Raw genomic sequence first — 18,060 nt, forward strand, 5'->3', positions numbered from 1 at the left:
CTTTTCCTGAATAATGATCCTACAAGTTTCATGAAGATTAAAAATAAATTTAGGTCTTTAAATCATCCTTGAGATATTGAAATTGAATGAGTTTCTGAGAATCAATTCACAAATGGTTCAAAACCGTCCTCTAAGAATGCTGTAAATCATCTGTGCTGTTGCTCTAATTGAACAGTGTGGATCTGAACCCTCATTAACTTGTCTGTAAGGAAGAGAAAATCGAGGAGAGCGAGGAAGAGGCTGAGGAGAAGACCTTTAGCCGGTACTGTCTGGAGCTGCCATTGTCGAAGGACATCCTTTGAGCTAATTTCAGTCCCATAAAAAAAAATCTATTTAGTGATTAGTAACTAGTGGATAAGAGCAGAAAGCCCAAGTGAATAAAGGCCATAAATACTGAAGTCCTTGGGATAACAGCCTGTAAAACTGTCAGAAAGCATTGCTTAAGTGACAAAAAATAGCCCAAAGTAACAAGAAGTGTTAGCTCACTAAGCAATACTCCATATTCATGGACAGAAGACATAATTTAGTTTTCTTCAAAAAAAGAGCTTCTTCCTAGAATCCAATACCTGCCTCACTTTATTTGTTTGTTTTGGATGGTGTCTATTTGCTGTTAATTCATGGCTGATTGCATTTGCTCATAGAAATCACGATGCCTTGTTTTAAGATAGCTGTGTTTCCAAAAGTATAGCTATGTTACTGAAACTTCTGTTTAGATCCATCAAAATCTACTTACTTGCTAAGAATGTTTAGCCTAACTAGAGTGAGCGGGTAAGTACATGTGTGTGTGTTTTTAAAAAGGCATATGGTTAAGCATTAGATGCTGACAAGTGTCTTTCTCTTGTTTTTAAAGTTCACAATTCTTAAATATTTCTCCCTAAGGGAAGAATAAATTAAGTAAATATAAACAGAAGAGTGTACGTCTATATTATAAACTATTTTGTTATTACTGCACAAAATATTGAGATGACAAATGGTTAGTCTTACTGCCCAGCACTTTAGATTGTTTTTCAGTGTTAGAGAAAATTCAAGATGATGGGCTCAGAGGTCTTTATTCTAAACTCCTATTGTTCTAACTATGATGATGATTTCATGGCATTTGAATTACAATGTTAGCAATCAAAATGACATGTTTTACTGTTTTTTACAGTATAACCCTCAAATCCCAAATGTGTGTTTTAGAGATGTGTGTGTCTTCAATGGATTTCAAGCATTGTGCTTGTTCAGCTTAGAGAACTTTATCAACTTCTGGGTATTTGCTTTCCAACATTCCGGCTGTGAGAACTGGAGGTGTCATTCACTTGAAGGGAGCAGATGTTAAAGGTTCTTGCCCCTGCCTCCCTAATCCCAAACACCCTTGAAGAAGAGAAACGTTCTATGACCCAAATAGGCATCTTTCTGATGGTGAGAAAAGGCGGTAAAAGGCAGTAAATCTGCCTTCTCATTATGAAGTGCAACAATAGATTGATTTATGAAGAAAAGCAACTGTTAGGCCTATATAAGATGTGTGCATGGAAATGTAGGTTCCTTTACAGCCTTATAAGCAGCAACATTCCTCCTATTCTTGACAAGAATCTAATATTACTAATAGGGAATCTGTTGATTCTAAATACCACATTTTTAAAGGGAGTACATTGAGAACAAAAAATTCACCTCCTAATGTTTTCACATGAGAACAATCTTTTAAATGTGCTGTGTTTTTGCTATTTTAGTTCATTTTTTTTGATAGAAGGGAATTTTTTAAAATAGATTTTTAAAAATGTTTTGTTAGTACGTAACATTTTAAGAGAAGTGAATGCAAGTACAAAATATTTACGTTAGGCTGTTTCAAAAAAAAATTCAGTTTCACTTAATATTGTGTAATTTTCAGCCAACACTATAAAATGAGAGCTTCAAATAGAGCCACAGTGAAGGTAATTTCAAATTTGGGGGAGAAGGAGGTCATGTAGAGTATTTTTTCGTTGGACTGTTATTTTAAGAAGACATATGTGCACTTTAAAATCTTTTAAATAGGTTTGTGTAACCTCTTATTTGTTAAGAAACTCTGTTGAAATACTTTTGTTTAACTTAAAAATTAAATATTTAAGCTCTAAGTCAATTTTGAGCACAAAATAAAAAAATCTGGACAGTCCCTGTGTAAACTGTAATGATGGTGCCTTATAGGTTTAGCACATATCACTCCAGAATTTGCAGTCTGTCATATAATTAAGATTTGAGCAGGTAAATTACAGAATTAAAACTGACAATTATCTATAGAGTTGATATTAAAACTCTTCTCTCTTAATAGACATGTGTCCCCAGTATATGTATATTTTCAAATTATACATATAGTAATAGCCATATTAACATGTATAGGAAAACACATACAAAAAAATTGAAAATTTAAAAGGAAAAGACAGAAAATAAACATGAATAAAGGTCCTATTTTCTCTTACCCCTATGGATTAAATTACACACATCTTTGTGAACAAGTGCATATCCATACTCAAGGAACTTTGAGATGCTATCATCCAGAAGAAAGGGTTCCAGTAACATAACCTGAAAAATACACTGTTACTCTAATTAGGAAGATACAAGGTTTGTAAAGAAACAGTTCTTGCCACTATTAACAATCTTTGTTGTGTAGACTGACCATGAGAAGTGTTTCGTTTTTAACCTAATGCTGATTAGTTAATTTTAAATCAGTACTTTTTTTCCCCAGTGAGTTTTGGTTGTTTTTGGAAGTCCAAATACCATGGATATAAGCATTTAGTGAATAAAATGAACTCTTAATGCTGCAGCTATGGTAGTAAATCTAAGCTTCACATTTAATGGGGAAAATTCTCTAAGATAGCTGAAAGATTAAAATTAATAAAACATCCTGACATTTGTGTAGGTCTATAAAGATTCTATTGGGTCAATCAAATACTCTATGACCATTTTTAAGTAAGCCATTTTTTAAAGGTTTAAAATTAACAAGGAAATGCAGGTAAATGTCTTGTCAAGATGATCTCTTTAGATATATCTCTGTTTTACTTGATTTCAATTATTTACCATGTTGATGATACTCTGAATTCATTCTATTTAATTCATTCTATTTAATTTACTTTAATATTTAGAATGTTATAATCCAAAACTGAGAGTTATAACCACATAAAATGTACTTTTAGTACTTTATTCAATTGGGCCCTGCCATTATACAAAGAATCCACCAATACTTTTCCATTATTTCAAGTGTCTCATGCACTACACAGGTGGGTTATTTCACGAGCAACTAAATAGTAGTTCTGACAACAGTTAAGTCAGCTGATGAGCAGTGGTGTTTTGATGTTCATTGGTCAGCTTCAGTAACAGTTAATTATGGGGCAATTCTATCAGGAAACTGTTTTTTTTTCTTTCTTCTTTCTTCCTGTTTCTCTTTTGTGAGGCATTATAGCTATAAACTCTCTTGTAACTTTTTCTTCCTCTACCTTTAAAATGTATGAAAGAGAAAAAAAAAAAGATTAGTTAAAAGATGTCTCTAACATTACAAATAGGTGGTGTAATTAATGGCCAGTTGTGAAACTCACCTTCTCTGTGCAGTCTTTAATCAGGGAATGCTTACATGCTTAGAGGTGGCACAACTGTACATGGTCTTTTCCAGATGATTTCTCACTCCTAAAGCTCTTAACAAGTGAGTGATTTTCAGAACGCATCTGGCACACGCACCATCTTGCAACAACTGGATTTTTTTGAAAGATCACATGTTCTGTCCACAATAGTCAGTAGCAGCCTTCAAAGTACAACTGGTGATGAGAGATAAAAGACTTGAGGCTCCTCTGTTTAAAAGAGAAGAAGCTGAAAGAAAATTATAGCCATCCCCAAGTGTGGAAAAGGGTCTTATGGAAAGATTTATAGACCTTGTTCCCCAAGGCCAGTTCGTTTCCTAATGGGATTTTGTGTTCTCAGACAGGGAGGGATGGTGACAAATGTTGACAGCATTTAATAATAATAGTGAAGATGACAATAATAACGAAGAAAACAAATGCAATTGTAAAAACAGAGGCACCTCAATATAAAGCCTATTATCTTGGCACCCAGAATGACTTTGTCTGTAAGCTGAAAATATAATAGAAATAAAGATCTTTCCTGTTTTGCTAACCATAGGGAAGGTAGTTCTTAGGATCTTCCTCTATTACCAGCACATGGTGGACATAACAATAACTTGTGATAATACAAGGGTCCAAGGAACTAAATACAATTATAATTTAACATCAAATTCACTCAAGTTGTCATAATACTTAGAAATGGAGAGGGTTTGCCCAAGAGAGATGTGGTTTCTTCCGTGTGCTCACAGAGCTGAGTAATTGGCAATAAGGGTTCCAGCTTCCTACTCCAATGTTCTTTCTCTGATTACACCTTGGTTTCAAGAGTTGTTAACAGATTATTTAAAGCATTAAATCTATTTTGTTTAACGCTGGATTTCATGAGAATTGTATAGAAGGCTTGGGGAAAGTGATAGTTCACCCATGAAGGCAAATAAATGACTGTAGTGTGTTGCCTGATGGGTTTGCCAGTCTTCTTGATCAATGCCGGTGTCAATAAGATTAGGATAGTTCAGAGGGGAAACTTAACTTGCTTTTTGAAAAAAAAAAAAAAGAAAAAAACCTACTGTACTAGTGAGGTGAGTAGCCAGGATCTAATGTAGTATTGATTGGACGGATGTTAGAAGCAGTTGATACAGACATAACAGCCCCAGGGCTGAAGTGTTTTCACCATTCATTTGCTTTGGATGCCGCTCATAAGCTGTCCCTTAGAGGGATATTCAGTTTCCCAGTGACATAGAAAACTTTGTTCCTTGACACTAGTGTTATAAAATGGTGTTAGTATGTTCAGAACTCTGCTTTAAATTGATAGGTCTTCTTCAGTGTTAATAGGTGTAGTATAAAGAGGGCTGGATTAGAAGTCACAAAACTTGGTTGTCATGCAGTTAAATATTACCCATGCTTATACTCAGTCACTTCACTCATGTCTGACTCTTTGCAACCCCACGGACTGTAGCCCTCCAGGCTCCTCTGTCCATGGGGATTCTCCAGGCAAGAACACTGGAGTGGGTTGCCATGCCCTCCTCCAGGGGATCTTCCTCACCCAGCAATCGAACCCATATCTCCTGCATTGCAGGCAGGTCCTTTACCCATTCAGCCACCTGGGAAGCGGAGAGTGACCACCACTGGTCACTTCATTTTATTGTGCTTCAGTTTCATCACCAGTAAATGAAGATTAAAAATGTGTTTAATTAGTCAACTGCTATTTTAGTCAACTCTGGCTGCCATAATAATATACCATAGACTGTGTAGCTTCAACAACAGAAATTTGTTTATATATTTATTTATGGAAACTGGGAAGTCCAAGATCAAGGTGCTGGTTAGTTTGGCTTGTCTGTGAGGGTTCTTTTCTTAGCTTGCAGCAGCTCACCTTCTCACTGTGTCTTGACATAGGAGAAGCGAGGGAGGAAGCAAGTTCTCTGGTGTCTTGTCTAAATAAGGGCACTAATCCTATCCTGAAACCCCACCCTCATGACCTCATCTAACCTGATTACTCCCAAAGACTATCTCCAAATACCATCACATGGGGGTTAGGACTTCAACATACAATTTTTTGGGGGGGTTAGTCCATAGCACTACTTGCCTTTCTCATGGCAGAACAAATGAAATGAAGACCATGATAGATCTACACAGAGATCCATTAAGAGGCTAGAGTTATTGACTGATTTTTCTAATCTTATTTTCATATACCTTTCTGTATAATAAGGTTTTGTTCTTTTAGCATGTTTATTTTGAAAACGTTATTAATGTAAAACCAAATGAAGATTAAAACCCTGTTGTTTTTGGCCTTTTGACAATTCACTGTTGCATTAACCTTGTTAAATTTAAGTGTTATTTTGTAACTGTTAATATTTATTTCCTAAATTAGCTTTTACCTTCTTTTATTGACGTAGCTCTCACAATATATTACCTATTAATGGGAATTGGTAAGATAAGAGTGTGTTCATAGGATGAAGAACATTGTCTAGAATGGATGTTGAATGTCATTTTTCTTTAAAATCAAATGTTTATTTGAAAGTTGAGTTTATCTTTAGTTTATTATAGTAGAGAAACTAAATGAGGTATTTTTTCTCAGTTTTGTTGAGATATAATTGTCATAGAACATCATATCAGTTTAAGGTGCATAACATAGTGATTTGATATATCTATATATTGTGAAATGATTGCCATGATAAATTTCGTTAATATCCATCATGAATGAGGTAGTCTTTTAAAAGTGTATTACATATGTGTTTTCTTCTTTAATTAGTACTCATCCTTGACACCGTCTGAATATTTGTGCAAAGAAAAAATAATCTTTATTGCAAGGTGTTTTTTTCCTAAACAAAATAGAAAATTTGTGGAAACAAAGTAGCAATATGTCTAAAATATGTCTAAAGTAATTTAATTATACCATATTCTTTTCCTTTCTCCCGAAGAAAGGTGTATATAATTCTCCCACCTTTTCTTTATTTTTATTGTTTTAAAGATCAAGTTGAAATTTTGTTCAAAAATATAGTTGCCTATTGGAAAAGATGAAAATTCTGTGTTCTGATTACCTAAGGAGGAAATCTGCTCCAAGTATAAGGAACAATGGCAGATTTTACAAGTCCTGTCATGTGACCTACATTGACAGGTGTTCTTGTTTGAAGGAACAACACTTCTAGGACTTAACTTCTAGGAGTTGTAAACATGCGGTTTTTCTTACTTGCCTTGGACAAGAATAATCCTCCATAGAAAATCCATTACAAAATGGTTTTGCATAGCCATTTAATGTTGAAGATTGCATTGCAAATCTTGGTAGGTCCATTGTTTTGGTAGTAAAGCTATATCTTGTTTTAGGCAATAGAGGAGTTTGTGATCTATTGTAAATAATAGTAGCAACTACGTATTGATTAGCTGCCATTATAACAGCCATGGGCTAGGATTTTTTACTTTATTATATCAACTTAACATTATCACTTCTACATGAGGTTCAGTGCCCTCACTCTCTGAAGAAACTAATGCTTAAGTAATCTTCCACAAACATATACTAGTGAGCAATAGAATTTGAGATTCTTAAGCCTTTTGTCACTGTGGAACAGACTATTTAAAGAAACTTCACGTCTAGTGTGCGTTGCTTAGTACATCAGCTAAGCATGTGCTTAGGGCATAAGCAAGAAGCACACAAAAAAATTTTTTTTTTTTAGTGAAAATTTTGATGTTCAAAAATAAGTCTTAAATTAAGGGGGACATCAGGACCTCATTGGAATTCCGTGCACTTAATTTTTGGCACACCTAGGGAGGGAAAAGGAAGATACATAATCTCTTCAATCCTTGGGGCCTAGTTAAAATCTTAATCTAGCTCTGTTTAATGGTGAAAATTTTTTGTAACACACACAACCTTACCTAGTTTTATATAGTCATCTTTGACTTGTGTTTTTGGTGGGTAAATCTGATTTAAAAACAAACAAACAAACTTAAAGTGACCTCCAGCTCGGTTCTGTTGGACTTGATAAAATCTAAGGCTGGATCGGTCTCATCTAGTAGCAGAATGGCTTTTTGAGTAGTTAACATCTAGTTGAATTTTGCCCTGGTCAGCTTTGGTTAGTGTAAGGTCTATCCACCAAAACACAATTGTACATGCTTCATGAATGTTTTTATTCACTGGTAGCCATGTCCTGTCAGGGGGCTTTTTTTGCCAAATACTTTGAAGATTATGCAGGGTTGTTACCTCTGGATAGATCAGTAAGTTTATATTTTTCCTCATGATGTAAACTCTTCTGCTTTCTTAAAGTTAAGATTCTTTTAAAAACATATTTTTGCATGTATAAAAAGAGAGGGCCTCCCTGATTTGGCCCTGCCAAATATATTGGATCAGAGTCTCCTCGTGTGTAGAATCCACCTAGCTGATTCTGATGAATATTCACAGCTATGAATCTCAAGTCTTTGGCCAGTGGTTCTCAAAAGTCTGGTTGGCCCTCAGAACAGCAGCGTCAGCATCACCTAGGAACTTGTAAGAAATCCAGGTTCTCATCACTACCCCCGACTTAGACACCCTGGGTGGGGCCCAGGGGTCTGCATTTTACCAGATCTCCCGGTTGGTTCTCTACTGCTCATGGAAGTATGACAATCACTCCTTTTGATGATTCAGAGGTCTCCTTAGCTCTCACATTCTACAAGTCCTTGTCCTGATTGCAAAAAAGTTTTCTGGACATAGGAATTTTCTGCCCACCATTCAGCATTTTTTATCCTTCTCCGTCCACCTCCGTTGCTTTCAACCATGAAAAGTTTCCATATTAAAGTTTCCATTTTAATATTCTCACAGAATGACTGTGTCTTCTACTGTAAACCCCTTCAAATGCTTGGTGAAAGAGCCAGGGTGTTAATGATAAACATTGAATAGAAAGCCTTTTGCTCTGGTTGTATTATGTTCTTTACCATTTGCCAGTTTTCTGATGGTTAGCAATTGTGGCATTATTAACCTTGTTTATGGTTAGGAAACTAAAAGAAGGCTGCCTCCAGGTTTGGTTCTGGCATTGGCATGATGCTTGAGACAGATGGGTCACATTTAGCATGGGGGAGTTGGAGAGATGGCCACTGTCCTCTTGATCCTAATTAATGTCACTCACAGCAAATAGCTCTGGCAGAACATCTCCTTGAAGTCCAGCATAACGCATACTGGCCAGGCAGGATGGGGATTGCAGCTCTCTCTAAGGAAACCTCTTTTTTGGCTCCAAAATGGTTTCCAGAACTATCAAAATGTTACTGTTTGCAGATACTTTTCATGGCTGAAGAGAGCAACTTGGAGAGGAAAGGGAGTGCTCCGTGGACCCCGGGAGAAATGTTTGCGGCTGGGCATTGTGCTGCATCCCCTTTCAGCTATGTGACTCACCCCAGGGTCTGGGAAGTGGAAGACACTGGACAGAGTGACGGGTACCTCCCACAGGCCTCTGGACTTGTCCACTGGCTCTTCTTTGTGGGTCACGAATAACAATGTGGAGCTTGCACTGCAAATTTCAAGGAAATCTTGCCGGGGTGGTGGGTTGGTGGGCCACCTGCTGCTCATTAGAGGTCCCGTCTGGCTCTTTTCCTGGAGGGTGAGTGGTAGATTGCTGACACCTGTTTTCCCATCCAGCCTCGGGATATGAAGTATGCATTAGGAATGCCTGAAAGTGCTTCCTTGTGTGAGTCTGTGGAGCTTGGTGCTGCTTGGAGGGGACAGGGTCGTGGACTCAGTGATGGGAGGGGAGCTGAGAAGACCAAGGGGGAGAAACTGCAGTGTGAGTGGAACTGAGATTCTCATCCTCATGGAGTGGCTTCTGACTGTGCTCCAGACTGCGCTCCATGTGGCCGTGATAAACGCAGTCACCCACTGAGCAACGGAGATGTGTCCTGTCCATGGGAAGACCTCAGAAGTTTCTCAAGTGACATGAACGTGTAGTTTAAACTATCAGCATATTAGAAATGGGAGAAAAATAATGCCCTCTTCCAGCCAAATTGATCAACATTAAGTTATTTTAAACTAATGACAACCCCAAGGGCTATATCCCACCAGGCTCCTCTGTCCATGGGATTCTCCAGGCAAGAACACTGGAGTGGATTACCATTCCCTCCTCCAGGGGATTGTCCCGACCCAGGGATCGAACCTGGGTTTCCTGCGTTGCAGGCAGATTTATTACCACCTGAGCCGTCAGAGAAGCCCAAGGTGGGCCTTAAATATGTACAATTCAAGTGTCTGGATGGCGTATCGATTTCTCTGCACAGTTCTGCCCATGTGTTTTCTCCTCCCCTTGTTACCTGCCAGAAAGTCTCATAAAAACAGATAGCATTGAAACATGTATATCATCATATGTGAAGTAGATCGCCAGTCCAGGTTCGATGCATGAGACAGGGTGCTCAGGGCTGGTGCACTGGGATGACCCAGAGCGATGGGATGGGGAGGGAGGTGGGAATGGGGCTCAGGATGGGGAACACATGTACACCCATGGAGGATTCATGTCCATGTATGGCAAAAAACACTAAAGTATTGTAAAATAATTAGCCTCCAATTTAAATAAATTTAAAATGAAAAAAAAAAAAAAAAAAAAGATGATGGACCAGAGGGCCTAATGTCACAGAGAAAGAGTGCCTGTTGTCTGCAGTGCATGTTGCTGAGTGTGAAGGCATAACAAGAAGCGCAAGGCAGAGGCTCCAATCCCAGCTTTTTCAAGTGCTCGCAGGTTACTGGAAAGAAAAAACATCCACATCAGAGGTAGCATGATTCCATAGCAGATCTTCTGAGCAAACAGATGATCCACATTTTCAGTGGGTTTGGGAAAGGAAGAGAACTCCGAGTTGGTAGGTCAAGGAGAATATGGAATGTGTTCTGGGTAGTAAGGAATGAAGAGAATGCGTTGACAGTGAGGTGTGTACATGATGCTCTTTCCCTGCATCACTGTGCTGTGGAATTAAAGGGTGTTTTTTAAGTGGTGGGAACATTTTCCCCTGACTCATTTGTGGGACTTGGCCAGGTCTCCTTGCAATCATTGGCCTCCATCTGTGAACTGTGGATGAACGGGGTTAGGGTTGGGTCATGGCCTTGGACCAGAGTAAAATTAACTGGCTCATAATGTGATTGAACTAATGACCTTGGCCTCATTACCACTATGTTTTAACCAGTTGAGTCAATCAAACGTTGCAGAAAGGGTAATCAAGGTATCTTTCAGAAAGCAATGCAGATGACAGTAAACATAGGAGTGGAATCAAAGCCAGGTTTCTTGCCTTATGAGGTGTGTCCCTCTTTATCCTTGAGGTTTTACACTTGTTTCTGTATCTAATGAAAATATTGTGGACAAAACAAAAAGGACACTGACATTCCTGTGTTAGCATTTTTGACATGAGGCAATTTGTAGTCATTTTCTTGCACAGTGTCAGACAGTTTTTGTAGGGCAAAATCTGTTTGAGCAACAATGGTGTTTCTAATTTTAGGTGTGTAGTGTCCTATGCATTTACTGATGGTGCCTTTCTCTTTTTATTTCAAGTCTGAACAACCCAGTCCTGCCAGCTCCAGCTCCAGCTCCAGCTTCACACCATCCCAGACCAGGCAACAAGGTATCCACATCTCCCAGGCCAGCTCGGAGACATTTTTCTCATAAAACATCTTAATGACTTGATTTATGGCCTATTTTCTACTGTTTTATTATTTGAATGATAACTTGGCTTTTATGCAGTTGTATTTATTTCCCCTAGGAATGCACTTGAGTATTGTTCTGCTGTATGAGGCCAGCCTCTAGAAATTCCCCTTTTTCCAGTCCCTGCCATCAGAGTCCCATTTTACAAAAGGATTATAGACACAGCCCATTCCAGGGAGTTCCCAAAGGAAATACAATAGCGAAAGCTAGACTTGAGAGGCTTTGACAGAGAGAAATAGGTTTTAGTCCCCCTCCTGGACATCTTTCATTTTATTATTTTTCTACAGATTAATAGACTTTTTTCTGTGGTGAGTGTTAATGTGCTGTCTTTAGAATATATTTTCTTCTACTCAAAATAAATTTAGTAAGAAAATTTAAACTGAAACATTAACTAAATATATGTTCCGTTTTTCATGTGTGGAAACTCTACAAACAGAGGCCTGCTTTTCAATTTTTTTTTTTTTTTTAAACAGGGAAACTGAGATTATATCAAGAAATAATCTGTTTCTGGGCATCACATTGCACATTACCTTTTTTGATTGACCACACTGAATTCCTGATGGCCTTGCATGTTTTGAAAAGGATTAAACTGTTGTGTGCGTTTAGGCTAAGGCTAAGCTTCCTGGAAAAAATAAAAGACACTGTTCATTTTGGCTGTTTAGAGTTCTTGTTCCACTGAGTTCCCGAGATAAAAGCCCATTACAAAAGCAGAGAAATTTGGAGTTTGCAGAATGTGAGATGACATAGAGTCAACACTTATTTTAGAAGTAAGGCAGTGATAGCTCAGAGAGCCTATCACAGATTAGCCTTTAGGAACTGGCTAATCTAGGGTGAAAGTGCCTCCCTCACTCTCTCCATTGTCCTCACAATCTCTTCTGTTAAGATTAGAATTATCTATTTTGATTTCATTACATTTATAGTAGTATGAAAATAAACCACATTAATGCATTTTTCTGTGAATTTAATTTTTTTTTTTTTTTTACATTTTAGAATAAAATAAGTTCTGCCTTGATGTTTCTCTCCCATCTAATACTGGATACTGTTTTGAATATTCTGGGCACTGATTTATTATATGGTCTTGTTTATGTAAATTCATGCCAGTATTTTGCCAGGAAATTCTTAAAAAGTAAAATAAAATTGGCTACACAAAATTGTTGCAACAAGACCTTGTGTCCAAGATCAATATGAAGATCAGAAATAGGACATTGCACCATGGAATTGAAATACTTTATAATCTGAACTTGACTGAAATGCTTGCTTGACCTGAAATTGACCTTGAAATAAAAGGAACAGCTAAACCTTAATAGATCAAAAACTACCACACAAAGGCCGCCTTGCTAAGAACAAGTTACAACCGTGGTGATTTATTAGTCTCAACTTTTCAATACATGGATTAACCTAACAAAACATTCAATTTACTAACAGATCTTTCTGTTTCTTTTTAGGTGTGATTTTTCTTAGGGAAGAAAAATGCACAGGAAAAAAGTTGCTAGGAAATAGAGATTTTCTAAAGAACGTTTTGGGGCATGTGTTATGAAAGCAGTAGTGTTTTGGCAGAGGTTGCATTCCAGAAATGACCAGATTTATCATGTAAATTGTATAACTGTATCTGATGATGGTAATTTTTAAGCAATGTTCTGTGCTGGTAGGCTATCCCCCTGTGTCTGCTATCGCTAAGTATATTTGATTGCCTGTGGTTCATTGTCATTGCTCAGGTCCTTTAAGGTCTATAATGAAAGATCTGCATTCTGATGACAACGAGGAGGAATCAGATGAGGCGGAAGATAATGACAATGACTCCGAAATGGAGAGACCTGTAAATAGAGGGGGCAGCCGAAGTCGCAGGTGAGTGTCTTGGTAGAGATGAGGTTCCCTGGGATGGAATCATACCTTTTCACTGGATCTAAGAGTATAACCACAGCAAAAATGTGAAATACAAAAAATGATGGCAAGTAGATAGTCACATTCATTTTTTTTAAGTATTTTGAATTTGTTTTATTTATTTTTATTAAAGTATAGTTGACTTAACATTAGTTTCAGGTGTATAGCATAGTAATTCGATAGTATAGTATATATGTATTTTTTAACTGGAGGGTACTTGCTTTATACTGTTGTGTTAGTTTCTGCTATACAACACAAGTTAGCCAAAACTCACTCTCTCTCTCTCATATATATATATATATATATGTGTGTATATATATGTGAAACCCCTCCCTTTTGAATCTCGATCCCACCTCTCTCGGTCATCAAAGAGTGCCAGACTGGGCTTCCTGTGTTATGTAGCAGCTTCCCACTAACTATTTAACACCCCCATGCTGGGTCCACAAGTCGGTTTACTACATCCGCATCTTTGTTCCTGCCCTGAATATAGGTTCATCAGTACCATCTTTCTAGATTCCATATATAGATGTTAATACACGATATTTGTATATAATATATACTATTTTTATAGATTACATGCCGTACAAAGTTTAAGTTGGGGCACCTTGGCATGCTTACACTCACTGTTCCCCAGGGAACTATTTATCCCTTGTTCTCAGAAAGGAGAAGTTTTTCTTCTATAAATTTTACAGAGAAAAAATCCTATTGGAAGCTTTTGCTCTTCAAAGTAAATGCCAGGGTGGCAGGACTGGCTGCTGAAATGAACTCTGCTTTCATTTGAAGAATTTGTGTAGCTTCGTTGTTGTAGGTATTCATAACTCAGAATTTGAGGAAATGTGTTCTCTGTTTATAGTTAGAAATGCATGATTGATTTCAATGAATTATGTGTGACCTAATTAAAACTAGGATCACCTGTGTATTTTCCAGAAACTAAATTCCTTTTAAGTGTGCTGACTGTTACTTAAGTAGCTTTAATGGGGCGAGGCATACTTCTGCATTGGAAAGATGCTAATTCATGTCACTTATAATTAATAGTCAACCTGAAATTGCCTCGAGGATTTTATTTATCATGAGAAAAACAAATTGCTGTGCTTACTTTAATGGGTTTTGAGTAGGAAAAAATATGAATCTATTTGAACTTAAAATCCAATTACATTGATAATATATTGCATTAAGTCTTTTCCCATTATCCATTACTGGGTAGCAGGCCCTAAAATTCCCCAAAATGATGTGCTCTTAACCCAAACTGGACAGACCATATGTTTGCTAATTGGTAATTCCTTTGTGGCCTTGGAGAAGAGCCTCCTTAGAATATGTACCCTGTCCCATCTCTCAGTGGTTCTTTCTTATGGCTGTACTCAATTCCTTTTTCTCTACTCGTCTCCCCATCTGTATTCCTTTTAAATAAGAGAGGCATAAGGAACGTTATGGTCTTGGCCTTATAATGTTTCCCTTTACAAGTCTTTAATCGGACAAGAAGGAAACTGATGGGGCAAAAAAAAAAAACAAAAAACTAAAAATGAACTGACACTTGTAGGTCAGTCCATCTGACTACTCTTGTAGTCAGATGTAGGAGCATCTTTATAACAATGGAAATCCTGACCACTGACTGCTTTTACATTTAGCTGGTGAAAAAATGCATAACCAGTCTAGATATCTCCCAACTTACTTTTAGTATGTAGAAGACCTGGATACTCTGTGATGTGCTGCGGCCTGTCCCTCTTTGCCGTGTCCCCTGAGTCAACATGGGTCAGATCATACATGTTTGTGAGTTGACTGATGTGTGATGCAAGTTGTTTGCAAGGCTGTCCCTCCCTCCTGACATATGCTGTTGGCACAGTCCCCGCCCGGGTAGCATTTGATCTTCATTGCACTTGTGAAGTCTCAACTATTTAATCAGTTTAAATACTCAGCCTTCCACTTCAGTCAAGAAGCATTTTAAAGCGGCGCTTCAACTGAACACTTCATTAATGTAATTTAGTTAAGAAAAACAAGTTCCATCAGTTTTTTCCTAAAAGGATGTCCCAGTGTATCCTTTTCATTTCCTGTCTCATATCTTATCTATCTGAATGTATTATAGAGCTGGAATGTGATTGCCTATTCAGAACGACAGAAAAACTATCCTGATTTCTAAAGCATTTTCTGTTTCTGAGAAGAATATTGTATTAAGTTGCTATATAACCAAAGAGAGGGAGCAAACACTGAAGGGCATTTCTAAAAGAGTATATACATTCAGCAGAGTAAATAAAGAAATATCTCCTATTCTCGCTGAAAGAAAATTCCATTTTGAATGGAAAGGAAAAAAAATGAGGAGGTGATATTTTTATTGTCTTTCATTGTTGAAAGACACTGTATTTTTCTAAAGCAGTTTTCCCAAACACTGTCTTTTCATGTTCTGTGGTGTATTTCCAGGGAATTGTATCGGAACTAGGGTCAACTTTGCATCATGACACAGTGGAAATGATTGGTGATGGGTCTGTCATGTTGAGCTTCACACCTCCCACCCTCAGATGTCACCCTGAACTGGCAGTCCTGCAGGGCCATGATCCACATTCTTCTTAGCAGTTACTTCCATTCCTGCACCCTTTATTTTAGCCATACTTGTAAAATTTTCACCTGTAACAAATAGGCAGAGGGAAAGGAAGTGGGAAAAGGGTAGTAACCTGTGAACTGCCTGATTTTGCTGAACTTCCAGCTTGGGTGACATGCTTATGACAGTAGGTGGATGGAGCTGGAACAGGGAGATAAATGAATAAATGAAGGCAGCAAAATATACTGGCTGAGTACTAGGGCTGTGGGTCACGTTGCTTGGATTTGAATCCTAGAACCAGCACTCTTACCTTTGTGACCCTATGTGAGTGATCCAGTCTGTCTCAGTTTCCTTATCTATGAAATGGAGATTATTAAATGAGAAGTAGTAAGTCAAATGTTTAACCCCTTTCTAGATACAAAGTAAATGCCAGCAGGTAGTAGCGATTGCATGAACTAAAACCAGTTCCCAATGATTAATGTTTGGATGCCTTGCTCTCTACCCCTAATTCTTTGGATATTTCAAGAATTGTCTGTAACGCTGCGAATGACTTCTCTGTTTCTTTTCAGAGTTAGCTTAAGTGATGGCAGTGATAGTGAAAGCAGTTCTGCTTCCTCACCCCTCCATCATGAACCCCCGCCACCCTTATTAAAAACCAACAACAACCAGGTAAGCTTCTGGGTCTGCGCTTCTCACGATTCTGCAGAACTCAAAGTATGCCAGGCTTTTTACCCCTTAAATTTTAAACAAAGTCCCTCTTGACAGCAGATAACTGGGAATCTACAACCTTAGGACTAAACACATAGGGTAAAAGAACTTAAGTTGTCACAAAAGTATGACATTGGATGAGTTAGTTAAATGTCAATAGATGCGGGACAGGATGGTAACAAAAAGTGTTGCCCATTTACTCCTGATTTCTGTATATTTTCCCCGTCAGTTGGGAAGAATATGACCTTTGGAGCTAGTATGAAGCCTGGTTCTTGTTTTACTGACTTATAGTAGTTTATTGGTACAAAAAAATTTTTCAATTTAGCCTCAGTTTTCTTACCTGTAAATGGGGATATTGATGTCTACCTTACTGGCTACTGGGAGGGTGACAAAAAAGTATGTGTAAAGAGCATGAAGCATGGTTCATACTTCTTGGCAAACAGGTGATGATATATGGTTAGTATAGGTGCTCTGCCTCTGTGCTTATCCAGGAAGAAAGGATTATCACTTGGGATTGTAAGGAATCATTTATAAAATATAGAGTAAACAATGGTCATTATCACTGTTGTTATAAATCCAGCTAAAGGAAAGCTTATTAATTTGATAATCAGAGTAAAGAATATAGTTATTTGGATAGGTCTAGGCAGAGCTTGCAAAGCTGCAATGAAGAGCTTTTGTTAAATGAATGATTATTTTAAACACTTGCTAAAATAAGCTGTTTTCAAGTATTGTAAAAAACCTCATTATGCATTGGGTTGATTCTCTATTACCATGTTATTCTTTTTCCTTATTTAGACAGATTCCATGAGACCTCACAATAATTGCTTAATTCATGTTACCATATGAATGTTAACTTGAAAATGTGGTTTGTAAAATTATTCTGTTTCACAGGTGTCCTACCTGTTGTTTTAAATGGCCTTATCCTTGAAATCTGTGAGCTTTCTTTTATGGGGAGAATGTGATTTTTATAGCTAAAGATGTTTTCATTTCAAATTTCATATAAAGCAGAAATCTCTTAAAATTTAAAATTCCTCATTTAACTGATCTACAACTTAAAGCCTCCATTATTAGGTAGGAATAATATCAGTGTTCTTTACCTCACTAGTTACAATTCAACTACAGTTTCCTTGTGTCCTACATGTGACTGCAGGCCCAACCTCGTCATCCATTACAGACTGACCTGCAAGGAGTTGTACTTTCTTCTTCCTTATCCTAACTCCCCACAGTTCATGTGTCTCCCCACCTCCAGAGCCAGCCATACCCATGACCCAGCCAGCTGTCACCTCAAGTGTGGCTGCCCAGTACTCCCAAATCAAGCATGTCAGGGGAAACTGAGGACCACGGGCATAACCATCATTGCCAGTCAGTTGAGAAAAGGGCCCTAGGCTGGCTAACTAGATAACTTTGACGATTCTTTTGTAAGTGTATGCTTCGGTATAAACTGTCAATAGAATAGCATTTGGACCTTGAATATATTTTTATATCCAATTTCAACCTATGTAGGCCTGATTTCTGCTTCCAGTGGGTGGTGTATTGGAATTAGGATTCTTCCTGGGTGGTGATGGTGGCCTTGGCAGGGCCAGGAGGGCAGGGCGTTATAGGATGTGCTTTTGTGCCCTGCAGTAGTCTCCTTCAGCATTGTTCCCAGGTGGAGTGAAGACTATGCTTGCTAAATAAATGCAGCTCCAACAAGCCACCATCTTGCCTTGCAGACAGAACTGCCCCATTCTCTTCCTGGACCTGCTGCAGT

At 37.8% G+C, this 18,060-nt stretch overlaps 1 protein-coding gene across 2 annotated transcripts in view; it reads left to right on the forward strand.

Moving 5' to 3' along the window:
* The window catches only part of MLLT3 (MLLT3 super elongation complex subunit), a 290,049-nt gene that overhangs the window by 254,625 nt on the left and 17,364 nt on the right, over positions 1-18,060 (forward strand). For both annotated transcript variants that reach the window (XM_061132904.1, XM_061132905.1), the window contains exons 6-8: positions 11,042-11,111; positions 12,907-13,036; positions 16,172-16,271. In XM_061132904.1, the coding sequence (XP_060988887.1) occupies positions 11,042-11,111; positions 12,907-13,036; positions 16,172-16,271 (300 nt within the window). The remainder of the gene's footprint in view (positions 1-11,041; positions 11,112-12,906; positions 13,037-16,171; positions 16,272-18,060) is intronic.

This window comes from Dama dama, chromosome 29 (genome assembly GCF_033118175.1).
Source record: "Dama dama isolate Ldn47 chromosome 29, ASM3311817v1, whole genome shotgun sequence".
Lineage (NCBI taxonomy): Eukaryota > Metazoa > Chordata > Mammalia > Artiodactyla > Cervidae > Dama > Dama dama.